General features: G+C 36.1%; 4 protein-coding genes across 5 annotated transcripts; 1 reads left to right on the plus strand and 3 right to left on the minus strand.

The window, feature by feature from the left end:
- Nucleotides 1-80: 80 nt before the first annotated feature.
- Nucleotides 81-4,412, minus strand: LOC103318812 (calreticulin-3-like). The gene is made up of 14 exons (XM_008220248.3): nt 4,048-4,412; nt 3,689-3,796; nt 3,137-3,329; nt 2,702-2,960; nt 2,440-2,496; nt 2,283-2,330; nt 1,939-2,025; nt 1,787-1,844; nt 1,606-1,673; nt 1,431-1,523; nt 1,295-1,351; nt 1,125-1,205; nt 518-547; nt 81-399 (listed from the first exon to the last, which is right to left on the minus strand). Exons 1-14 carry the CDS (start codon nt 4,181-4,183, stop codon nt 388-390), a joined length of 1,287 nt encoding a protein of 428 aa, XP_008218470.1. The 5' UTR covers nt 4,184-4,412; the 3' UTR covers nt 81-387.
- A 676-nt stretch (nt 4,413-5,088) lies between these two features.
- MTACP2 (mitochondrial acyl carrier protein 2) lies at nt 5,089-7,319 on the minus strand. The gene is made up of 2 exons (XM_008220249.3): nt 6,932-7,319; nt 5,089-5,544 (listed from the first exon to the last, which is right to left on the minus strand). The coding sequence occupies exons 1-2, from the start codon at nt 7,154-7,156 to the stop codon at nt 5,368-5,370; spliced, it is 402 nt and encodes a 133-aa protein (XP_008218471.1). The 5' UTR covers nt 7,157-7,319; the 3' UTR covers nt 5,089-5,367.
- A 127-nt stretch (nt 7,320-7,446) lies between these two features.
- LOC103318881 (NAD(P)-binding Rossmann-fold superfamily protein) lies at nt 7,447-11,740 on the plus strand. The gene is made up of 12 exons (XM_008220316.2): nt 7,447-7,629; nt 7,756-7,811; nt 7,944-7,977; nt 8,482-8,580; nt 8,672-8,820; nt 9,087-9,125; nt 9,295-9,387; nt 9,761-9,859; nt 10,232-10,333; nt 10,492-10,575; nt 11,016-11,081; nt 11,296-11,740. The coding sequence occupies exons 1-12, from the start codon at nt 7,554-7,556 to the stop codon at nt 11,380-11,382; spliced, it is 984 nt and encodes a 327-aa protein (XP_008218538.2). The 5' UTR covers nt 7,447-7,553; the 3' UTR covers nt 11,383-11,740.
- Nucleotides 11,741-12,007: 267 nt separating this feature from the next.
- Nucleotides 12,008-23,292, minus strand: DCL2 (dicer-like 2). 2 transcript variants are annotated; one of them, XM_008220250.3, is made up of 23 exons: nt 23,134-23,292; nt 22,595-22,684; nt 22,121-22,298; nt 21,675-21,788; nt 21,030-21,164; nt 20,699-20,783; nt 20,530-20,594; nt 19,023-19,163; nt 18,546-18,674; nt 18,333-18,462; nt 18,124-18,223; nt 17,697-17,892; nt 17,450-17,610; nt 17,018-17,236; nt 16,701-16,912; nt 16,307-16,581; nt 15,793-16,214; nt 15,511-15,614; nt 14,767-14,963; nt 14,148-14,357; nt 13,532-13,942; nt 12,835-13,113; nt 12,008-12,665 (listed from the first exon to the last, which is right to left on the minus strand). In XM_008220250.3, the coding sequence occupies exons 2-23, from the start codon at nt 22,678-22,680 to the stop codon at nt 12,324-12,326; spliced, it is 4,191 nt and encodes a 1,396-aa protein (XP_008218472.2). In that variant the 5' UTR covers nt 22,681-22,684; nt 23,134-23,292; the 3' UTR covers nt 12,008-12,323. The 2 variants fall into 2 exon arrangements, with proteins under 2 accessions (XP_008218472.2, XP_088902990.1); XM_089046864.1 differs by lacking the exon at nt 23,134-23,292 and adding an exon at nt 22,879-23,037.
- Between the last annotated feature and the right edge of the window lie 1,978 nt (nt 23,293-25,270).

The raw sequence follows: 25,270 nt of genomic DNA on the forward strand, positions 1-25,270 counted from the left end.
CAGATGAGACCAACCGGAAACGAGGCTATGAACCAACCAAAATTAATGTATAAAATCCAAATAGAAAATTATACCAAGAGTTACTAAAGCCAGGCTTTATTTTTTATGTATGTAGCGGGGTTGATATTTTTTATGCAGAGTTTGAACTTTGGCAGCTACAAAAAGAAAAAGAAGAAAGAAACCAGAAAAACAAAAAAGCCGGGCTTTGTTTGTTGGTAAAGCAGGCGTAGCTGCTACTTCTTCAAGGAATACTCGTTACAATTAAACAGAGGAAGGAAGCTAAACCTTTAATGCAAAATACTTTGAGAAATAAAGCTATGCGAATAAGGACATCCAAATAAAACATCTCCGGATCTCTTGACAACACGACAGAGGCCAGAGTCCCAATCATAGCTCGTCCTGCAAGGCCAAATCAATAAATTACAGAATTAATTAGAAAAAGGCCATCTAATCTTTACTGTAATAAGTAGGTGCGCTTAATTTAACGACAGATCATAGAACATTGAATGATGCTTACATGATCATAATCCCAATCACGGTGGCGGTGCTGCAGAATAAAACATCCAAGTTAGAAGTAGGGCAGAAAAAAAAAACATTAATTCAAGTTACACTTAATTACTGAATCTACGTCAATTGGCCAGCGGCTACAAAATTCCACAGAAACTGTCCAATTAATTGATCACCTTCCTGCTTATTTGCAAGGGTCAAAGGTCTCAAATAGGCTTTTAGTTCAGAAACAGCCACAACAGGAGGAAATCATCCCAATTTCGTTGGAAATGAAGAAAAGAGGATAACAAGAAGAAGTATTTCTCAACTCTCATTTGGTTGGAAGGAAGTGAAACAGCTTTTGGTTGGACGCTGCACACTCATGAGGGGTTTTTTTTTTATTATTATTATTTTTTATTTTTGGGGCGGGGGTGAGGATTTGAACTGGGGCCTATTCCAATGAGAGAGACACTATGGTCATTAGCTAGAAAATATAACAAGGACACTGATTACCATTAGACCAAGAGCTAGTTGGTTAGGTATAAGGGATTTGAGTGACCTTTATTGCAAAGGTGATCATAGAAAAAACCTATATTAGATGAAAGTTGAAAAAATTAATGCAAAATATTCAAACACACCCTTCGGTATCTGTCTCGACGTCGATCGTAACCCCTATCTCGTCTCCTCCTTTCACCCTCCTCTCTCGCTCTTTGAGCTTCCTGCACAATAAGGGCTCAAACTACTTATGAATGAAACTCAACAAAGCCTGACGGAAAATTCTAATAAACCAGTTATTACGCTCACGAACCTCTTCCTCTTGTGCCTTCCTCTTTTTTTCTGCTTCTTCAAAGGCATCCTTTTCAGCCTGAGACGCCATAAGTGAAGTGCATAAGACGAACTGCCAATGAACTTGGAAATACCAGTGACAGTCAAAAGAGGCTTACCTCTCTATTGGTAAAGACTTCCTCGACAACTTGTTTGGCATACTCAGGATCATCACAAATTAAAATGTTGTCAAAAACTGAACCAGCCTTTACCTGCATCACATTATTTTACCCCATTAACATAATGAATTAGTGATCATGCCATCCTCAAATTCACAAATGGATAATGTCCTACCTGCCAAACTTCGATACCCACGTACTTAATTGGCTTAAGCACATAAAGATCAGGGTCATCTTCAAACTCTGCATAGGATGAGAAAAAGGAAACTTAGCATGTTTTATTTTTCCAAGATCTGCACATGCAATTATCTCTGCTGATATAGACAGAGCAAGTATAGCTATCCAATCAAAGTTACCTGGATTATCAATCCAAGGAGTCTTCCATTTCCCTTTATAATTGGGGTTCTTGATTTTCTGACATGCCAGAAGAAGTTAGCTAATTAGAAAAGAATTGGCCTTCGGTTGTATCTGTTACCTCTAAAAGTAATTAACCTACGGTACCACCTACCTTGGGTTTCCATGGTCCTTTATAAGCTGGATTTGGTATCTTTGGAGCTTTCCATAAACCGTTCTCTTCTTCATCCCAGTCATCAGGCTAATTAGAAGGGGAAAACAAACAAATTATTGATTAAATTTCTCATCTTTCCATAAATATGTACTCATCAAACCGTAAAGAGAACAGCACTAAAAGTCAAACTAGAGAAAGGGAAGATAGTATTGGAGAACAGAGTAGCCTTTTGATGGTTCAATTACACAATGAAGGGTCTAATAGTTGTCCAACATCAGAAAGGCCAAACAGATGTTAGATACACAGCTTTGTTTATAATACTACTCCATAAGCAATTAGCTAACCTCTTTAGCTTTTGGATCTGAAATTTCTCTTGGAATTGAATCATATCCCTGAAATACCAGGATATGCATCAACAGTATGTAACACATGATATATTCACTACAAAGATAAGTCCCAGAGACAAGCATTAGGAAAAGAAGAAAAATAAAGTTCCCATACCTCAGGTTTGACGCTATCAGGATCATCAATGTATTCTCTAAGGTCCCAGTCTGCTGGCTATGAGAGAGAAAATGATACTTATAAGATAAAGGAAAAAATTGTAGGGATTCAAATTTATAACCTACTCTCTAAGAAAAGGTCGTTCACAGATTTGCTGAGCTTTGAAAACATTATCATAGTGAAGTCATAAAAGACTAATGAATATGTAGTGAGATTTAAGTACTTGATAGAACCGATTTTTGCATCAACGCTTTTAATCTACCTTCTTTGCATTAACATCTTTAATCTTTCTTGGAGGAAGAATATCCCAGTCTGTGTACATGCTTCCAGAGTCCCTTTCTCTGTTGTCAACTAGGACACTATACGTTGCATCAGGCCTAAGAATGAATGTGTAAAAATGAGTCAACTTGTCGGTTTCACACTGTAAATCCTTCTTGATGGGGTAATTCTGGCCTTGGTAAGAGAGTATAACATGGAGCTTCTTTGAATCCGTGCCACATATATCTGGTCCAAACATTAAACTACACAAAGAAAGTTCAGCATTAATTAAACAAGGATGAACATCTATAAAAGGAAACAGGAGATGAGGAGAAAACCATAGATAAAATTAACAAATGAACAGTTTCCGTTTAAGGAATCATTGCTGGTTGAAGAGAAGCTCAAAACTGCGACATTGTTGGGAATTGAGAATTCTAACCTGTATGGAGTGTCCCCACTGAATTTCTTTTGATTAACAAATCCAGACATAAGCTTTATGTAGCCCCCACCACATTCAATTTCCTGCTCAAACCGTACAGAGTATTGGAGGACCAACGTCCTGTTCTTGTTGCTGAACTCTGGTATCTTTGCAGATATGGCAAAATGTTTGGCATCATTTGATGTCTGAATTCCTGCAAGATTTCACATACCATCATAAAACCAGAAGTTTAACTACCTTGACTGTTGTCGAGTACTAATGATGCTGCAATTCATTACATTAGGAAAGAAATGAGTTTACTTTTCACAAACCTTCAACCCTAAATTCTATTTCAAGGAAGAAAAGGTGACATGATAAATAACATTGAATTGGTCAAGGGTTTTCCAACAATTCTAAAACACATCAGAGACCAACTTGTATATATATGCAGTGCAGGACTTACAACATAGCATAGCAGTGAAATAGCTGCAATGATAAGTGAGAGAAGAGATATATATATATATATAATGAGCGAGAAATCGCAGCAATGATAATAAGTGAGAGAAGATATACCTTTATCATCTGGGTCTCCAGACCACTTTCCAGCTGTGTGTTTAAAGGAACCTGCTTTGCCTTCACTGCTTTTCCAGTCGGATTTAACCCAACGTCTTTGCCACCCCTCTAACTCAAACAAATCAACAAAATAAAGATTAAAACTTGAACACTGTCAAAGCTTTGCTTTTCACACATGCAACTCTGAATTCTCAACCAAAAACGAAAACCAAATCTGAACTAATTTTCCTTTTTCTGGTAACAATTATAGATATTTTCTCAGAGGAGCAAGTAAAAATGGGAAATGCAAGTCAATGATATACTAAGTAAAGTAAAATTGAAGCGATGGAAGGAGAAAGAAGCAAGTAAGATAAAGATACCTTCAAAACGCTCTTCGAAAATGATCTCTGAAAGCGAAGAACGAAAGCAAAAAGAAAGCAAGGAGAGTGCTATTATTATTACTAGCAAGAACAGGTGTTGATGACTAGGAGTAACGGGGCATGGCAGCTTCGCCATTTCAATTCAATTCTCCAAGAAAGTGTTTGTCTTGTGGCTTACTTATACTAGTGGAAGCAAAAGGTTGCCCAAGATTTCTACTTTAATTTCGACGATGCCCTTGGAAAATGCATAAAAATGAAGTCTTTGTTCGAACATGTTGATGTTGATGTTCATGTTCATGTTATCTCTCTCCCACTGGCACTGACTGGGCACTGCCGTTGTGTTCGGGTATCCTTGTTTCCTGTCTGTTTTTAAAATTTTAAAGTTTAATTATGAATAGTGTTTCCCCGTCAAATGAGAAAGAAAAAGATTGTTGACTTTGTATATTGAACCCAAACCAACCAATCACAGATGAATGAAACGTTGCATTACCCAATCAAAAGTGTGCGACTCAAGTCTTACAACATTATTATTATTATTAAATGGGGCCTGCAAGACGGTCTTCGGTCGTCTTCTTCTTCTTCTGCATCAGCCAATGGAATGGAATTGGATGCATATAAAATGTATTAAGATTATTTTTGTGAATTTGTGATTGTATAATAATTGCAGGAATATTATAAATGTAAATTTTGTGGAAAGGGAAGGGCATTCCTTTGAAGAGGAAAGAGCGCATAAGATTACAGAAGACTTGGTGGGTAGACTTGACTTAATCAAAGTCTTCTTCTCCCAGCCAGTCGGCCACTACATCTACAAGAAGGGAATTTCGGTGCGGATGAAAGGAAGAAGGGGCAGCATGATAGTTGAAACGAACGCTACGCGAAGACTTTCACCGTCTGTTTTCTACAGAGTCTTTTTCTCCCTTTCCTTTCCTAAGTAGTAGTGCACTTGATTTATTTTTCTTCAATCAAGTAAACCTAAAACCTAAATCCACGGCAAAACGTCCATCATGACATTTTAATCACATATCACGCATAAGACTGACGTTTTTATAACAGCAATAAACTTGGATGATTTTTATTTAAACAAAACATCTACGAAACAATAAAAGAGTCACTCTCCATCCATAAGCTGGAACCGCAGCACCAATGTTTCAAGCATACCAACAAAATACTACTCTCTTTAAACAACATTAAAAGGAGCAGCAAACCCTAAATGGGTATTTAGAAATGGGAGTAAAAGGTAAGAATATCCAAAAGTTCTACTGGCATCTATTCCTTGCAGGAAAGTAGAGAAAATTAAAAAAGGAGCCTCATGCCTTTCCCCTACTTTGCCTGAGGGTGAGAAGAAATAAAGTCCACAGCAAGACCAATTGAGTTTATCTTGTCAGCTTCATTATCAGGGATCTCAAACCCAAACTCCTCTTCAAGAGCCATCACAATCTCCACAGCATCTAAACTATCTAATCCAAGATCATTCTGGAAATGAGCATTTGGTGTAACCTGCCAAAAGAGGAGATTGAAAAAAAAAAAAGTGGGGTCATCAGATCATAGAAAATGAAACGTACTAAAACAGTCACCCAAAGAAAAGAAATCAGCATCAAATGTGAACGAAAATGAACATGCACATAGAGTTCTCTAAAGTAGATTAATCTTACATAAATATAAGAAAAGAAAGAATATCCCTTTTCACCATGATTTGAGCTCAGCACATGCCAATTACCAGGACTGGATGTTACTTTCTATTGGAATTTAGTACATAGGACATTCACAATGTATTGATTTCAACATGTAAGCACAGAAACTGATGTAAAAGTAAAATGGAGGAATATGTTCAAGTATGTATGCAATCCTGGGTCAAAGAAGAAAGACAAAAAGAATGCTTATGACATATTACAACTATTAAATAATGGATGCAAGTACCAAGGCTCACACCCATCTTTAGCAACCAACAATGTTAAACAAAATCCTAACATTAGCAATAAAATACGACCTAGGTCCATTACATATTTCATTTCAGCCCACATTTCTATTCATGCTTCATGAGAAAATATCTGATTCTCAAGACCTCCAGTAATCCTGGAGGAGCAAAAATAGAAATTTAAGAAGTCTGAGAAGCACTGAATAAGAAAATAAATATGACTCAAAAAATTAAAGCTATGCACTGTGTGGTTGATGGAAAACGATATACCAAAGTCTTATTGTGAATAAAGTAATGACGCATTCCAGTTCCTGCCTGAGATGCATATCTGAGCACAGCTAAAGCTAGCATATTTTCTACTTGTACATTTTAGTCTAATAAAAACAATACAATGACGAATCTAAATAACCAATCAGCCATTGATTTTGCATTGAAAGAAATGACTTCACCATCTGCCCAAAAATATGCATAAACCCAATAGCAATATTTCACTCCCACATGTACATCTACGCATGCATATGTTATGTCTGTGCAAATGGGCGTGCCATATTGAAGAACAAGATGCTATGACTGGACAATGCAAAACAACATTGAATGACCCTACATTTGACATACCAAAACCCTAATGATTCAATAGAACGGATCTTGGAAGCATAAAATCAACTCCTCAAACACAAAATGACCACATTTTTAAGTCAAAATAAACAATTTTTTTCTGAGAATCTTACCTGCGAAATATGAAGAAATAACAACTTTTCAGAATCCTAATTACTCTACTTTCTGTCATTTTCTAATTAATCAAACAGAACAATCCACAAAAGGACAGGAGAAGCAGTAATAAGTTGTTCAAAGCTTCAATTGACAATGCAATCGGTTTAATTATTTTTTCAATCCAATTTTCTGAGAAAGGAAACCGAAAACTCCCATAGATTAGAGAAAGATAGAGGCAAAACACTGTTTTATATATACCTTGGAGGGATCGACTTTCTGGAAGTTCTTGACGACAGAGATAACACGATCGGTGACCTCGGATTTGTCGAGGAAGGTGCCCCTGACCTCCTCGGAGAAGAGACGGCGTCGTATGGCGTTAAAGGGGGAGAGAAAGAGAGGGGTGGTGGAGCTAGGGTTTGATGGCACAGCCGGAACTGGAACTCTCAGGTACTTAAGTATCGCGCTCCTCGCAGCCGCCGCCATTGAGCAAAACCTTTACACCTTCTGCCTGCTAAGCTAGTCGACTACTGATGGGTGAAATGCGTACTCAACTATATGAATGAATGAATGAATGAATGAACGAACGAACTAAAGAAAGGGCGAGAAATGGTTTTTCTCGGTTGTTTTGTTGGGTGAGAGAGAAGATACTCTGGCTGGTTGATACCAAACGTCGTCGTTTAAAGAAAGAAAATTAGTTGGACACCCGACCCGAAAAGTCAAAATGTGGGCTTTTTCGATAAAAAGAAAAGTATGGGCCGAAAAGAAGCTGATCCCACCGATTTACCGCCCTTCAAGTGAACAGACTAACTGAAGACAGGGAAGAGTGAGATCCAACTGAAACAAAACAAGAGTTTGAGAGAACTCCAAAGTGAAGAAGGCGATGGTGCTGGTGGTCTTCATTTCTTTGTTTCTCCTTCTTTTCCTCTTTCTATCAATCAAATTTGCCACAACTGATGGTATTCATTCCCAACCCTCTCTCAATCTCTCTCTCCAATCAAATGTATACCATAAAACATATATTAGTTCCTCAGCTCTAAGCTCTAAGCTCTAACTTCCTTCCTTGTGTATTTCTATGCAAGCAGGGGATTTTACTTTGATGTCCAAACGCTCTGTAAAGCGCGACCAAATTGAAGATAAAGTAAGCCCATTTCCATATCTTGTATCCTGATTTCATATCAATTTTACAAACTTTGTTTCTTTTCCTTTTTCTTTTCTTTTTCTTCAAATGAGTTTTTTATTTATTTATATAAATGTATGAACATTGTTTCAGGTTGTTTGGATAACTGGTGCTAGCCGTGGAATTGGTATACTTTCGCTTACCTTTTTTTTCTTCCATTTCATTTTTCATTCGTTTTCCTATCTCATTTTATGCAGGTTAGGGTCCATTGATGTTGTGAAATTTTCTGTGATGCCTCAATAACTGTCACTGTGACTGTCACACGTCTCATAATTGACATTGTCATTCATTATCACCACTGTTTGTGTCATTACTATTATTGTAATGATGATGGTTGTTATCCAAGTAGATGGGCAATGCTTCCATACTTAAGTTCAGTTGTTGTAACATCAAAGCTTTATATTCGTCTACTTTCCATTGGATAGTGCATCTTAAAATGTTGTAATGTTACTTATATATTCATAATCATAAGCAGAATGGCTTGGGGTGATTCTTTTATCTCTAGCTACTGTGGTTTATATCTGGTGAAAACTGCCCAAATATTGAAGCAACATTCTCACCGAATATGTTTCAATTGTTATTTTCCATGTACAAACTATCTCACTTTTCCCTTTGTAATGGTGGTGTGAAGGGGAGGTTCTTGCTAAGCAACTTGCAAATTTGGGGGCTAAGCTCATTATTTCTGCACGTAATGAAGCTGAATTGGAGCGGGTCAAGAAACAACTGACTGGTCTGTTCTTTATCTGCAAGCTGGATAGCTACCATTAATTTTTTAAATACATCTCTCCTCTCCTCCCTCTTAATTTGGTTAGCTTTTCCAGGTAAACATGCACCTGATGGTGTAAAGGTTTTGCCATTGGATTTGGCATCTGGTGAAGATTGTCTCAGGGATGCTGTAGAGAAAGCAGAGTCATTCTTTCTTAATGCTGGTGTTGATTTTATGATCCACAATGCAGCTATCGAGCGTCCTGTAAGTAGGCAATTCCTAATTCTTGAGTGCGAGACATTGTTAGTTGTTGAAACATCAATTGACAGTCTTGCTGATTTGTTAGCCAGTGGCTTTCCCGACAGTAAATCAGCACCACTGCACTGGCATGTACATATGATTTGAACAAAGACTTGCCAATTCACTTCTGTCGCATGTGATTTTATGTATATAAGCTGACAAATTAAGAATGCATTGTTTTTAAGATAATGCCATTCTACGTTTATTTTATTTTTTTGGTTCTATGGCAGAAAACTACGGCTTTGGATGTTACTGAGGAGAGTCTGAAGGTATCATATGTGGAGTCCTTGGGTCATTTGGTGCTAGATATTTCTCTTCAGAAAATTACTGGCACCTATGGGTCAATGGTCCTGTGTTCCCTTCCTTTTTTGGCTTAAAAAAAATGCTTCTTTTTTATTATCAATAAAAGTGATCCTGTTTACTCTTTCTTGCAAGTAGTCAACATTCAATGTCAATGTTCTTGGGACAATAACGCTTACACGGTTACTAGCACCTTACATGCTGAGGCGGGGGAAGGGACATTTTGTCGTGGTATGTGGGAAATGACACTATATTACTATGTACTTCTCTGCCAGTGCCAGACCCACTCATTACATTGAAAATAATGTATTGGATGAAGCATGACATGCAATTTTGTGAGGCACATAATAGATAGATCTATGTTCTCCTAATAGATAGATTGGTGTACATGACTATGTCAAATGTCCAAGACTGTGCAGTTATGTTGACTAACCAGACATGGGTTAATAGGATTTGTCGTGTGACTCCTGTACATTAGATGCTTAATTTTGTTGTTGCTAATTGCCAGGCATATTCTCTTTTCATCTCTATATTGTGTTTGTTTTCCCTTTTTTGTCCTTTACCCTTGTTACCTCTTTTATTGTTTTCTTAAGTTTATATGCAGATGAGCAGTGCTGCAGGAAAGACACCTGCACCAGGTCAGGCCGTATACTCTGCCTCTAAACATGCATTAAATGGGTACTTTCACACATTGCGCTCCGAGGTAAAAATATAACTCTTTCAGTCTAATGATGCATTTCTTTGCTTATGCTAATGAAAAGTTTAAAAGGCAATTTGTGCCCCTTAGAATGGACCAGTTGTGACAGTAAACACTCGACAGTAGTTTAGGATATTGAGTGAAGAAATGGAATGGTAAAGACGGGAAACTTTAAAATGTTGTAAATGTCTTCTAAGTGGGAAATCTTTACAGTTCTCACTGATCAAGGTTCTCCGTTGTATCTAGGCTTGCTTATATAAAATTAAAGACACCAAGAGTAGTAGTGTGTTTATAAATTAAAATGAAACTGTTAACATAAATACAATTTCAGTTTTCCATTTTTACCCAATGGTACTAGTTCATATTTCGTGAGTGCAGCTCTATCAGAAAGGAATCAGGGTGACCATTGTTTGTCCTGGGCCAATAGAAACATCAACTGGTTCTGGAGCAGCAAGCTCAGAAAATAAAGCTTCTTCTGAGGTTAGCTCCTTACGCATCTCATTTCTTTTCATTTGTTACTTTTATGCTGCCTACTTGAGCTGTCAGGAGGGCTTTGAGGGCTAGGGACATGGTATCATTTGAATCTCTTGCATTGAAATGCTTCTTAATCATTTTTTATTATCTTTCTGTTTTAACAGAAGCGTGTGTCATCAGAAAGGTGTGCAGAGTTGACGATAGTTGCTGCCACCCATTGTCTGAAGGAAGTTTGGATATCAGACCAGGTATTGACATCAGTGTACCTCTTTGTCTAGGTCCAGCTACCAAGATAACAGTTGGGACTAGGCCTAGATGGTGATGATGAAAAGCATCCACAACCTAGGATTACCATTTTACCGTTCCACCTATTAATGCAAGGCCTTTAAGCATATTTTCACACTCATTCCTAGATAGTATATTTAACAAAGGTGGTCTATTCTTGTCAAACAAGTCATGCTTCAAATCTAATTAGACAACACATATTTTAAGCTTTATAATTACCAATTGTCTAATTTCTCGATTTACTTTTCAAATTAGCTCTGTGGATTTTGTTTTACTGAATTGTCTAAGAATATGGGCACCTTTGAGATTTCTGTCTGGTAAAATATGAAACTTATTTCTCATGTTGTCCTTAATCTTTATATTATCCTAATTATGCTTATTTGTTTTCTGTTGTCTACTGTAGCCTGTGCTGGCTGTAATGTACTTGGTGCAATACGTGCCAACTGTTGGTTATTGGCTCATGGACAAGGTATTTTCTGTACTGTCAAATTAATGTTTTTCGGTGAACCTTGAATTTGCTAAAAAATACATCCAAGTATAGGATCGTGGAATAAAAGCGTGTTAGTTGCTTTCATGATTAGGAATTCCTCTCTGGTTTACTTACTGTGAGTTGCCCTTTCTTTTTTGCTCATGGCCTGCATTTCTAACACTAATTTGGAGCTGTTGTTTTAAACAATTTCTAGATTGGTGGGAATCGAGTCGAAGCAGCTGCACGGAAGGGCAACACTTACTCAATTAGCTTACTGTTTGGGAAAAAGAAGGCATCATGAATCTTTTGACTTGAAGCTCTATCTTTCATTGCGTTAACAATCAGGAAGAGTGATTGTATGCGACTTATAGTATTTACATATCCAATTATAAGGTTTAGTTGACAGACTTTCCTGAAGATAACCGACAGAAACTATGTTGGGGGAAACAGCCTAAAACGTACGGTCATATGTACATCTTAAATGCCCTCAATTTGTTGTGTTTATGGCAGTTTGCCTTCCCAACTGCCATTTCTTTTCAAAATCACGAAAATTTTACTTGGAAAGGCCGTGTTGGGGCAAACATTTTTCAAGTAATTATCTCGCTTTCATACTTATTCAAAAGCTAATACGATCCAGATTTCATATTTTAATTTATAAATTTTCTGGACAGAATGACAGTATTTTTGTATCTTCAGACCTGTGCTTATCAATTAGTTTAGCAAGAAGCTAGCGTATATTTTACAATCTCAGCCCCTGCGTATTCCGTTCACGTCCACCGGTGAAGACGATAAAATGAACAAAGCAGACAACTTCAGAAAATAATTAATAAATGCAAATATCTATGTTGGCCAAAAGTTCTTAATTAAGGCTGAGAATAAGAAATGTCAACAACTTACATACACCTGCTTCTCATCCTAATATACTGTTTTTTTTTTCTGAGAAGAAACGAACTTTAATAAGCAAAAGAACGCGGAGATGGATAAGGCAACCACCACCGAAGAAACAAAAACAACACAGAGAGAAAAAAAAAGCACCAAACCCTCCCAAACTAACAGGGAGGAACAAAACCGAAAAAACACAGAACAGCACACCCCCCGACCCTCAGTTAAGTTAACCATAAGAGTGGTAGCTGCCATATCCCTCATATCTCATCATAATATACTGTTAAACAAAATATTCCTCCTAATACTTTCTTGCAAGCTATGTTTATGCAAGTAATGTACACTAGAGAACATCCTAACCTAAATACTTTCTTTCAAGGACCTCAAAACTTCCTTGCAAGCTAATTTGAGTGCTGTCTTCTTGTCAGAAGCCGTTGATGAATGCTTGTATGTGAACCCATTAGCTTCGACCTCTATTGTAATGGTAGCCACATTATTTTGGAAAGACTTGACGGGTTTCTTCAAATTATAATGCATTTTTTGGCAATGTTCATTCAACTCTCTTACAGGATGGAGCCTCATCGTTTCGGGAGTAACCAAAGGCTGTATGAGAGGACTTATACTTTGAAAGACAATCTTCTTATCATATCCGGAATCAACAAAAATTGCCCCTGCTAAAGACTCGATAACATCTCCAAGTACCTGTTACAAACATCAACGGAAAAATCTAATGAAAACCCCATACATCTCCATGTACCTGTTTCTAGGGGGATTAATTGTTGACATTTGTCACTTAGATTATTCTTATAAAATTACATAGTATGGGCAGCAGAGAAACATATTGAGGGTATAGTAAGTATTAATGACAAACCTTGGGGAAGGATGTCTCAGATTCCCATCCAAAAGTTGATTCGCTTGATAACTGCTCAAAGTTTTCAATTGTATAAACTATATCCTTGTGGAGTTTGTGTGAAGCATGCAGGATGTGCTTGTGCAATCCAGCCTTTATAGCAGAACGAGCATAACAATCATTGTTCACAGAAGCAGACCTCATATCAGTTAAAACTCCAGGTGACATCCCAGGATATTTATTGTACAAATAAATAGTAATTAGATGATCCAACACTGCATCCCCAAGAAATTCCAACCGCTGCACAACAAAGAATATACTTCTGAGAAGAACAGATAATACGTTGAAAGATCACAGATCATGAGATAGTCATGTTTGGCCTATGATTTAAGAGCATCATGGACTCTTAAAAAATGTTTAAGCATGGATGAGCACAAAAAACTGCTGCGTAGGGCATCAAATTTCCATAATCTAAAATATGGCGCATCAAACGGATGGAATCCCAAAAGATTGAAATGGAATAAAGTACATTTTGTATTTTCATGCATGTCAGTGAAAGAGAGAGAGATGGAAGGAGGGATGGAGAGGGAAAAGAGAATGTGAATAGAAATCAAATCAATTTAAGCAAAGAAGCACCGTTAATGTGTTAGCATATCACATACGAGCAAGTTGGCATACATGATACGCATGGAATGAATTTCATCATCATTGTATGTACCTGATAACATCCTGGAATCTCAGGAAGCATGTATGAACCATGGGTTAGTGCTTCCACTAGAAGAGAAGGATCACGGAATGAGTAATTTAATAGGGACTCTACACGTCTGACATTAACAAGCTTCTCTGGTTGCACTTGGAAGTGCCTATCATACGGTATATGGACAGAATCAACCTTTATACCAACCCAATTCATGAAATACATGGCAGCTATTTCACCACCAGTGCTAAGAAATGCACCAATTAGTGCCTCAACAACATCAGCAACACTCTTGCTTTTTACCTTCCTTCTTTCCCTGAAGTAAATTTTTCTTTCATTAGAAAGCAACTCCTCAGTTAGTAAATGACTTTCAGAATAATCTCCTGGTATAATCCACTTTTTTGGATCAAAAGACTCGTTACGTATAAAGCCCTACAATATGAAAAAATGGCAAACGAATCATAAATACAGAAAATGATTAATTTAAAAATCAACAAAACCTATAAGCGGAAATGAATTCGTTGTCAGGAAGCTGTGAAAAAAGTTCTTACAGCATCCTGATAACAGTTTTATGAGCACAACTAATGAGGGTAACAAAATTGAGAACACAAACAGAAATAGAATAAATAAATGTTACCGGAAGTTTGCGTTCACATCCAAGCTTGCAAAGGGCAGCATTAGAAACTATCTTGTCCTTCTTTACACTGAGAAGGCCTTCATGATTAGTTTGATAGGTTTTAAAGAGCTGATGACTAGCAGCATATTTTAGAAATGAATCTCCAAGAGCCTCTAGGGATTCCAAATGGAACTTCTCTTGGCACTTTTTTGTTGTAATAGCTTCCAAGACCTACATATGCGTATCAATAAAATAATCAAAAATTTCTGGATAAGAAGTTTAAGAAACAAAGACTACAACATGTTTACTGTTTACTGATATAGCTTCCATATTCAAGTGACAAAATACCAAGACCCTAATGATACAAAGACTACAACATGTTTACTGATAAATTATCTATTATTCAGATGTTTTACTCAAACCTTGCTCCATTATACTCGTAGAACCACTAACAATAATCAATTTGTCTTATAACAGGAAAACACAAAGGCAGAAGTAAAAGAAAAGACAAGGGAAGACTCGTCATAAGTAACCCCATTTAATGAGTTGTGTGCATAGAAAAGTGCCTTCTCGATTCAGAAATGTTTTATTAAAAAAAAAAAGGAGTATCATAATACTATTTAAAATGTAGTATATTTACCTTAGTCGTTGGAATAATAATATTTTGCATGCAATTATCCAAAACAATTTTTTTCAAGTTGACAGCAAGAAGTAAAGCCTCCAAGTGATGCATAATTGATGGAATAAATGAGAATGAATATAAACTGCTGACTGATATGGGTGACATAATTATAGAGCAAAGTTCCGGCGGCAACTCAACAGATGTATGACTCGATTCTGCAACGAAAAAACACATTAACTTTATTATAACAATAATTAAGCATGAGAAACAAGAACTGGATCCAAAACACAATAAATTGCCCTAAGTGATACCATTGAGCAATTTTCAAACTTTTGCCTCATTCTTATGAAAAGCCCATGCAGGGCCACATAAATGGCCTTCTGGTTTAATAACTGAAATGTCATGTCACATTGCAAGAATTTTGTGCTCTTTACAGAATCAAAATGCATTGTTAAAGATATCCAAAAAACTTCACTGATTGTAGTAATTCAAAATCCACTGACTTTCAGTTGAATAAGTGATAAAATAAAATAAAAGACAAACCTTAAATTTGTATTACTCACACAATGAATAAAAAAAAAAGAAAACAATTACAACCTTCAAAGCAATAACTAACATATGCATTCCCTTTTCCCCTAAATCTAATGATAAAATAGCAGAGGGGACAACTAAACATAACAGACAAGACTAATTAGTATTACAAAACACTTGGCATTCTTATCTACATGAGAATCTAACATAAAATATGTAAGAATATCGTACCTTTTTCTGTCTGTTGTCTGCACCTCTGAAGATAATTTTGTACCTGGAAAACATGTATCCCTTTCAGCAACAACTGTTGATCAAAACACAAGTTAATCTTATGCCTGCAATAAGGGAAAAATACTAGAGTTACTCACAAATGGCTAGGTTATTATATAAAACACACTCAAAGTTGATGAAGTTCTTTTCTTTTTGCATACTTCATTAAGTTCTTTTCTTTTTGGAAACACAGGCTCATTAATAACATGCAAACACAAGGGATACGGGAAAAAAAACACAGACCGTTCTTCATAGTACTTCTTGTAGGTAAGGGCTCTGCCATCCCTAAGACTAAGAAGTGAGTTTCCATTCAACTCGCCCAACAAACTAGTGATGCAATATAAGGTACCATTATGAGGAGTACAGACCAAGGAATTCTGGATCATGCAAGTACAAACGACGCCGCTTTTGGTATATATCCAATTCGGTAGAGAACAATCTACATGATCCCTAGAATATTCTTCACATGGAAACAAAACAGATGTAATGCATTTCCAATCAATTATCAGAGGTCTCTGAGGTACTTTGGTTCCTGGGAGCAAAAGATAATCAACCCCAATATTTCCTCCCAAACAAAGTCCATCTAAAACTTCTTCCAACTTATTCAAATTGTGATCCATTAGAATTCGGAAAATTGTGATTTGGAACTTTCTGCAAAGAAGTACCTACCAAATAAAATCATACAAACAGGGTAACACATTAATTTATCTTATGCATCTTATAATACTAAAAAAGTAACGAAAAAACAAAACATTACCTGCTCTGAACTAAGATGAATCTCTCCAACATATTTAAAGTTCATAGTTAAAGTACCCCTGCCAACTTCTAAGTCAAAATGCATATTTGCATTATCGCAATCAAGCTCACTCCTCATACCAAGTACAATATCATGAACTGGAATATCATATCCAAAATTCTGATTCAACTCAATTAAGTAACAATGATACAACATACTAGCATCATTTGAGCAAAAAGGCTTGACCAGTTCGACTGGGACATAACTGGATTGTACATCATCATAAGGCTCACACCCTGCACACAACAAAAATGGAAGAAAAATAAATTTACGCAACAGCGAGTGTTTCAAACTAATAATGTTACACGTCTAAGACACAATCAAAGCATAGGCAGATAAAGGTTAGAGAGGTTACCAAGCTCCTGTGTGCCTTCTTCCTCAACAATATCGGGAACAAGATTATCTGTTAAAGCACCCATTTGGTGAAGTTGCTTACAAGCTTCAAAGCATGCAATCTGCTTCAGAATTTTAACATTTCCTTCTACATGAACATCAGGTATTGGACAACTCTTGGGAAGACGCAGAGTGCAGGTCTCCTTATCCCACCTTGGAGCAGGTTTAAAATATCTGAAAAAGAGTGTAAGAAATTAAAAAATCATATGAAAAAAATTCATGAATGGAATATTTAGCAGCATTAAAGTATAGAGTGTTCCACAGTTCCACTAAACTAACCCATCAGAAGGGAGCCGTGAGCAATAGAAGTACATCAACTGAATAGAGGAACCAAGGGTCAAGCTTGCTCCAGTACTTTCAACACGATAAAAGTCATCATCCTGCAAATCGATTTCCAGAGATGTGCAGGGAAGAGAAGAATGGAGTAAGGACTCTTTTCTCATTATATCTCCGCTTGCAAGATAATTTTGTAGTCGAGAATGTGTATTCCGATCACCACTGAAGAAAACAAAAAGATTAGACAAAGTACACAAAATAAGAGAGTAAAATCTGAAATTCCTTGGACAAGCTTGTCAAGTTTCATAAGCCGCAACAACGCCACCAAGAGAAAAGTTAGGGAAGACATTAATTTCAGGAGACTTTTCAAATCCATGCCCCATACAAATATGAGAGGTCGTATGGGAAATGAAATTATACAAATAGAACAATTACCTTTTCACCATTAATACATAATCAGAGTTTTGCATCCTTGCACGACCTCTAGACTGTATGAAACTACAAACAGTGGAAGAAGGATCAAATCTAATCACCAAATTGCAGCTTTGAACATCTAAACCTTCTTCAAGAATCGATGTTGCAACAATGATGTTTACCTGAAACATATACATTTGCAAGATCAAACATGGCAATTGGTAAGAGACATGATACTGTGATTCTGAAAGGACAAAAGTAAGCATACCATGCCATTACGAAATTCTTCAACAATCTCGTTCTGCTTTTTTCTGGTTTGGGATTGCATCCCACTGTTGTTTCCCGCAATATACTTTGTCTTCCAGTCATTGTGTTTAGGAAGAAAGTTACCCAATAGAGATTCAATGACGACAGCTGTTATGACCCTCTCCACAAATATTATACATCTCAAATCCTTCAATCCCCTAAGAAATTCAGTACATCTAAAGTTCAAATGAGGGCAAATGTAACTTTATAATTAAACATTATATATACATGTGTGTGTGAGTAAATCTGAGAGTGTGGCAATTGATTTACCCAAAGAAAAAAAAAATTGAGAAGTACATTCCAAATGAGGAACACATCTAGATCTGAAAAAATTCCAAACCATTCTACATTTATTCACAAACATAAAAAGTCAATCAGGCCATGTCAACCTGTATTCGAGAAGCAATTGGATGAGACAGGCAACTTTGGAAGTTAGAAACCCCTTATCCAAATTGTATGTAACATCATCAGCAATAGTCCACTTTGGATCTAAAGGAAAGGTGTAAAGGAAAAGGAAAGAAGGAAAGAAGGAAACAATGTAAGCAGTAATGACAAATCAAAATCACAAAAGTACTTAAATGAGCTTAAATAGACATACCAGATGGTAGAAAAGATGCAAATGCTTGGTAGGCTTCGAAGCTAAAATTTCTAACAATTTGATCACCCAACACATCCAGTTTCTCCCATGAAAACAAGTCAGTTTCTTTGTGTGAAAAGGACCAAGCAGCCTGTTTCTCAAATGCAAATCCAATTATTTCTGTTATCCATTTCCAAGGACAGCAAAAGAAAAGCCAAGGATAATAATTAATACCTTTGAAGCCAGCCAAACACCAAGTTCATCCAAACAAAAAGTTAAAGCTGAAAAAAACTTCATCATCTTTCTGCTTATGGATTCCGATGTAGATTGACTGAGATCCAAACTTTTTAGCGACAGTTCATGCTGGAAAGCAGTAAAACAATTGTCAACACTATCAGAGAAACATTCTAGCGCTTTGCAAATTAAAAAGTAAGAATATAGGATTAAAGAAGAATATATGCCGTTAAAAAACAATCACAAAGACACGAACATTACACTCCTTAACCTTCAAGCGAAAGAAAAGAAGAAACTACAGCACGAATATTCCTTCAAGTTTTGAATCACAGAGGTTTGCACAAAATTTGAGCCCCAAAAAAGCTATTTCTCAGTGCTAAGAAATCGCCAGATGATCCTCTACCTCTATGCATTTCCCTTTTTTACATGCATCATACTAGGAAAAAACAATTCTAGTATTGCATTAAAAATACACACCTTTTCTTTCAAATTCTTCAACTGGTTTGTTATATGTGCATACAAGGCATATGGAATCTCCTTGTGCCTGTAATATTTAAACTTTGGAGTCGAATGTGGTATAAACTCAGCTAGCACAGATTCACTAACACATGTATACACCTTGAACCATCAACAAAAAGCGGAGGAAAGAAAAGGGTTAGTGATCTTAAACATGTTAAAGAAATGATAGATTAAAGCCACAAACAATGAAGAAGAGACTACTGTAAAGCAATTCAGCTATGAAAAGTAAAAATTTATGTATGAAGAAAGCTGAAGAAGGAACAAGAAAAATGTCTACAACGAACCATGGTAAAATGACTAAATAAATACAACATTTTCTAACAAATAGATGGTTCAGAACATTCATGTGCTCTAGGCACATCCAAACAAACGTAAAAAGGTTCCAAGGACTTTCCCTTTGGAAATCACATAAAATGAGAGATGAAGAAACCAATATTAGATTAAGTTTTTGTTCAATAAACATATGCATACAACTCCCTAGCACCAAAAGGGAAAGTACCATACGCTTAATGCCATGGCAGCAACATGACGACAAATAGATTCAACTTGGACATGGCAGATGGCTATAAGTATATTTTTAAACATCCTAGACATCAACAAAAGAAAAGGTTTTTTTTTATCTTTAATCGGACCAGAGAAATAGAGTTTAGAGTTCTATTTTGAGGTATCAACTATATTTGGTAACCCTAATACAATGCTTGATGCAGAAGCATCAATCCTAGTCAAAAAGGGCTAAGTTTTAGATATTTTACATTATTAAATTAATTGTTTTCCTCTCTTCATTAGGATTTGGTTTAAGTTTCTTGTTTTGTTTCTAATTTCCTTTATCAATTAGGTTTCCTTAGTAAACTAGGAATAGGAATTCTAGGCTGGTGTATTCTAGTATAAATAGGCTGATAAGAGACATTTGCATTCAGTTTTTCATCAATACAATTTCAGACTTTAGTCTAAAGAGTTTTCTTTGGGAATTTAGCCCTAGAACTCAGTTATCTTCGTTCCAGCTTCAATTCTACAGCTTTATCCTTCTATTCTCTGTATTTTGGGTATGTTTGGGTCGCTGGACAGCCGCTTATAGCCGCTACCCTGCATCAATGCCACAGTAATTCAAAGGTAGAACTAAAACAGTTTATCAATTATAGACCCTGTAATGTTACCTTTCAAGTCAACATATAAGCACTAACGAGTTTTGTTGCTTGAGCTTCTAGAAATGGGCGCTAACTGTTCCACATTCTAGCACTTCTCTAACATATGGACCTCTCTCCACTACCACAGGGTCCCATAATTATACATATATTAGGAGGTTGCAATTGCATGAATCCAAATTTAGGATCTCTTACCTTGATACTATGTAAAGTTTTTTAGTCTACCATTGTCACTAAAAGCTTTGAAGAACCAAAAAGGGGTGAGGAAGAAGGAAAATAGGAGGGGAAACGTGAGAGATTTTCCTCGAATGAACAGAATCAACCTTTGAATTCATCAGGGCCTCAAGTTCATCAATTATTTTCCAATAGAATGACTCTGACTTTCCACCTATATCCAAAAATATATACATTCGTGAAAAACAGAATAAAAAGGATAAGCATTTAATAATATAGTAGATATAAATTATATAAAATACTTTCAAGGCAATATACCTTTTGACTTTATGGGGGAAGCAGTCATTCCAAATATTCTTGGAAGTTCAGCTGCATCAGAATGTAGTTGACGATGAAAGAAGTCCTGCACATCAGCCAAATCTTTCAAGCATTAAAGCATGCACTGTAAACGCAACAATATCATGAAGAAGAATCAACACAAATAGGAAACATTAACTTTCAGTTAGTTTTTTGCATTGCTAGTGTGACGTCATATTGCCACAGAACAAATTACTAAGAACTAATCAATGTTCAAGCAGGTTTCCATGACGATATTATAAATATTTTGGCAATGAACAAAAAGTTAACAAATAAATGATAGACAGCTCACCTTCATTATGCAAGCATATGGGTGGTTACCCCTCGCATGATGGCATTCATCGAGAATCAAAACCTTTATCATGCTTAGTTTGAAGAAGCTATGCCTCAAATTACTAAGCAGTATTGCAGGAGTCATCACAAGCACCTACAGTTATAAAGCTAAAAGTTAAAGAACATATTGTTTGGCATATGTTAACAAATATCACACAATTCTCTACTCTTGATTCGCGAAAATACTAAACACCCGTTTGACAGAGGAAAAACTGAAAATTTGAAGCACTGATCATGTCCCTTGGTAATTTGGGAAGCTGGTTTACCAACTGCTTCACAGTAACTGTCATTGGCTGGTTTTTATCAGGCATTTTAGAGATTTAAGAAACATGTTCAAGCCACTTTTAAAAGATTTTTTTGACTGCTATATTCCTTTTAGAAAACATCAGATGGCTTTTGGTCATCAAACAGTTATCAAATAACACAATTTGAAAACCAAAAAATATGAAACAAATCAAAGCAGCCAAAAACATGATGTTCAAAACTAAATCACATGAAATGTCCAAATGAGCTGAGTAAATATGGCAGCTTCTAAAATAAAATAACATAAGACATTTGCAAATATATGTTATATACGTATGAAAGAAAAAGTCAAAACTCCCACCTCATATTTTTCTATTTGTTGCTTCCACATATCAGCTTCCCAGAAGTCAACTCCCATGTCTCCCCAATACATTCCCACTTTCAAGTCAGTGTGCATTTTCACAGCCTCAGCTTGCTAATATTGTAAGACACAGCAAGAATAAGAGGAATGTAGAACCTTAGCTCTAAGCCTTTCTCAGATATATCTAAGGATCCCAAAAATCTATTATCCGTGATATATCAGGAATAGGAAATGTAGAGATTCTTTACTTTAGTCTAAAATAACTACCATAGAACAAGTACATTTTTCAATGTTCAGCTCTTAGTGAAAAATACCAAAAGCGATATCAACAATTCGCAGAATACTTGCATAAATATGACAATATCTAACTTATAAATATCAGGTGTGAGTGCCCACAACACACACACACACACACACACAGGGACAGAGAGTTGTAAATTGCATACTTGTTTAACCAAGACAACTTGAGGAACCAAGAAGACGGCAACGAATGGAGAAGGCTTGCGAAGCATATATGCATAGCTCCGGAGAAGCATGATGGCAATCAGAGTCTTTCCAGAGCCAGTCTCCAAGAACACTATTGTGTTCTGCTTAATTGCTGCCTCTAATGCTTCTAGCTGGTAACTGTAAGCAATCAGAAATATATAAATTTTAAAATTGAAGGAAAATAAAAAATGCAGGACTCATAAATTCATTAACCCTTCCTTTTGAAAGAAAACTCATTCTTTTGGTTTCCTTCCTGATTAACCAAACAATCAAGAAGCAAACTGAGGGCAACCACAATCTATATATGAATTGAATGAAATTTTGATTTCTTAACGAATAAAGAAAGCATCCATTCTCCTCATCCTACTCCTTTTCCTTCATTTTTCTCACCAACCAAACAATGAAAAGAAAAAGAGGAAAAAATAAAAATCAACCTTCTGGCGAATGGGAGAGGATCAGCAGATAGTTGGGTTCCGTCCATCTCCATGTCAACTGGTTCCGTAGCTTCTGCCGACATCATTTCACTGAAATTCCAAAAAAAAAAAAACAAAGGCATTTGTTTAGAGACTCTCACTTTCTCTGTATCTCACGGACACTTACGAGTAACTAAAACATAAATGAAAAGCCAAAAAAATAAGAAAGAAATTGAAAAGAAACAGCAATGTGGGAAAGGCTAAGGCCAAAGCCATGGCTGAAGAAGGGAGGCTCAGGCACTCACCTCACACTCACAGAAAGTGATCCAAGCAGAGGCTGAGAATGATGTAAGAGTTGAGTAAGAGTGTGTGTGTGTGTGTGTGTGTGTGTGTGTGTGTTGTGTTGTGTTGGAAATGTAAATAAAGAAGAAGAAGCTGATTCTGAGGGACTGGAAGGAAGGCAAAGTATCTGTATGAGATTTCTGGGGGAGGGGGATTGATTACATCATAATTTAATAAAGTGAAGAGGGAAGAGCCCGTGATGATGCTAAGTCGCCTACCTTCGACAACTTACTGAGGAAGCAGCCCCTTTCCCTCCTGTAACTTCATCCTCATTCAAATATAGAGTTAGAGAGAGAGAGAAGAGAGGGAGAGAGAGAGCGAAAAAGTTCCTTGGGTCCTTTCCTTCTTCCTGCCTAAATTCTCTCTCTTCTTGGGGAAGGGAAGGACTTTGTAGGTCCCTCCCCTGGTCTTTGGAACGAAGAAGGGTGATGTATGATGTTGTGTCATTTTGGTACACTGTATTATACCATGAATAAGCGTAAATAATTCATGTCAACTTATATTATTTAATTAGCTGACTATTTTAAACGGATTGAACTTCTAATACCCTTCTTACATGACTAATTAATATAACACACACAACCTGGTTTAGATAATACACACTTAATTATACAACTAAGGAAAAAGAACACATACGTTCACGTGAAAAATTCGACGACGCTATTTTCATCCCCAATATGTTTCTTCTTTCTTTTTCTTTCTTTATATATTTCCTCTTTTATTAAATCTACGTTATGAGTTTTTCCTTTTTAACATTTTTTTCTTCTTGCTGTATTGGAACAATACATGCGACTTTTTCTTTATATACTTCATCTTCTCCAGGTATCCAACTTAATAATCAAATTATCATTCCAAGTCAGCGATTAGAACAATACATGCGGCTATGTTTTTCTTGATTTTTTCTTTCTTTCTACTTTTGGTGCTTTGTTGGTTTGGCTTCTGGTTATTTCCATGTTGCTACTGCTGGCTGTTGATTCTCTTATTGCCTTCTTTTGTTGGGCTTCAATATTTTCTCTTTTTTTCTTAATTTTCTCATCAGCAGTCAGGGTGTCAATAAGAAATGTCAGAGGCAGATCAAAAGTATGAATGCTATGGGCCAAATCAACACTCTTTGCATGCCAAGGCATTCGCAACAGCAGAGCCGTCCTTGAGATTTTGAGGGCCTTTTGCGAAACTTAAATTGAGACCTCACATAATATAATACGAAAATAAATAAATAAAAATTTCTCATAACTTAGTGTCATAAACAATTTTTTTATAACTAAAAGTCACAATGAATAAATATGTAATGACAATCATAAATCAAATTCATAAAAAAATAAAATGTTTCTATTTGATAAAATTAAATGTTTGGTACAAAAATAAACTCATTGTGCTCCTACAAGGTCCCTTGTTGGCTCCAATAAGCAATCTGTGTTTAATAGGAAAAAAAATTGGCAATCACAAATTAAAGAGTAGTTGCACACAAATTCCTGAAATTTGAATTTGACTATTTGACTTTGAGTGGTCTTTATGAATTTAGGAATTAGAATTTTCTCTTTTCGGTGTTGAAATTCCTGAAATTGAAAGAATAAAAAAAATTGTCAAAGGATTGAAAAAAACAAAAAACCAAAGAGAGATTGATGAATGATGATGATTACTTACCAGAAAATCAGAGTTTAAGATAAAGAAGAAGCCATGAAGTTTTGTTTGTTTTGTTTTGAATGAAGAAAGTACTTTTCTTAGAGTAGAAAACATATATATATTTTTTTAAAGAACAATCGATACGTAAGGAGTATATAACTCCTCCTGTGGTTGTTTGTTTCACTAAAACATCAAAATGGAGGGATATATATACTCCTCCTGATTTTGGTTAGTTTTTCTTTTTTTTTTTTTTTTTTTCCAGGCCTCCTGTGGTTAGCTTCGATGTTTCCTTTTATTTCAAGGCTTTTTGTTTATTTATTTAATTAATAATTAGGTAAAGTTAGTTATAATGTAATATAATGCAACAAGAATAATATGCGCTCGTTAAATGGACAAGCGCTGGAGCCAACTTCACAAGACACGCCCTTGTGCAAAAGTCTAGCACGATATACTATATATACAATTATTATAAATATATATAATATTAAAAAAAATCGAGGGCCCTGTGCGTTGGCGCTAATTGCACCCTCCCAGGGCCGCCCCTCAGTATTCATCTCAAGATAAATATGACGGACAGCGCAGCTCCAATCACCATGAATCTTTAATTTGCAGCAATTGATGATATTAGAGCGCTTATGGTTGGTGTTACTTACCCCAGAGAAGAGGCTTTGAAATTTTGTTTGAGTGATATCTTTTTGTTTTTTGTTACTTTATACTTCACAAGAAAGCTTT

This window comes from Prunus mume, linkage group LG1 (assembly GCF_029339155.1).
Source record: "Prunus mume cultivar Tortuosa linkage group LG1, ASM2933915v1, whole genome shotgun sequence".
NCBI classification, from domain to species: domain Eukaryota; kingdom Viridiplantae; phylum Streptophyta; class Magnoliopsida; order Rosales; family Rosaceae; genus Prunus; species Prunus mume.

Coding starts and splice junctions, on each gene's coding strand:
- LOC103318812 (XM_008220248.3), bottom strand. CDS start 4,183: ATGGCGAAGCTGCCATGCCCCGTTACTCCTAGTCATCAACACCTGTTC. Junction 1,524..1,605: donor TGGGTATCGAAGTTTGGCAG/GTAGGACATTAT, acceptor AATGTGATGCAG/GTAAAGGCTGGTTCAGTTTT. Junction 548..1,124: donor GTCGAGACAGATACCGAAGG/GTGTGTTTGAAT, acceptor TTTATTCTGCAG/CACCGCCACCGTGATTGGGA.
- MTACP2 (XM_008220249.3), bottom strand. CDS start 7,156: ATGGCGGCGGCTGCGAGGAGCGCGATACTTAAGTACCTGAGAGTTCCA. Junction 5,545..6,931: donor AGAAAGTCGATCCCTCCAAG/GTATATATAAAA, acceptor CTCTTTTGGCAG/GTTACACCAAATGCTCATTT.
- LOC103318881 (XM_008220316.2), top strand. CDS start 7,554: ATGGTGCTGGTGGTCTTCATTTCTTTGTTTCTCCTTCTTTTCCTCTTT. Junction 7,812..7,943: donor GCGACCAAATTGAAGATAAA/GTAAGCCCATTT, acceptor ACATTGTTTCAG/GTTGTTTGGATAACTGGTGC. Junction 8,821..9,086: donor ATGCAGCTATCGAGCGTCCT/GTAAGTAGGCAA, acceptor GTTCTATGGCAG/AAAACTACGGCTTTGGATGT.
- DCL2 (XM_008220250.3), bottom strand. CDS start 22,680: ATGATGTCGGCAGAAGCTACGGAACCAGTTGACATGGAGATGGACGGA. Junction 17,237..17,449: donor TATGTATTAATGGTGAAAAG/GTAATTGTTCTA, acceptor TGTTTTCTTCAG/TGGTGATCGGAATACACATT. Junction 16,215..16,306: donor TTCATCTTAGTTCAGAGCAG/GTAATGTTTTGT, acceptor TTTATTTGGTAG/GTACTTCTTTGCAGAAAGTT.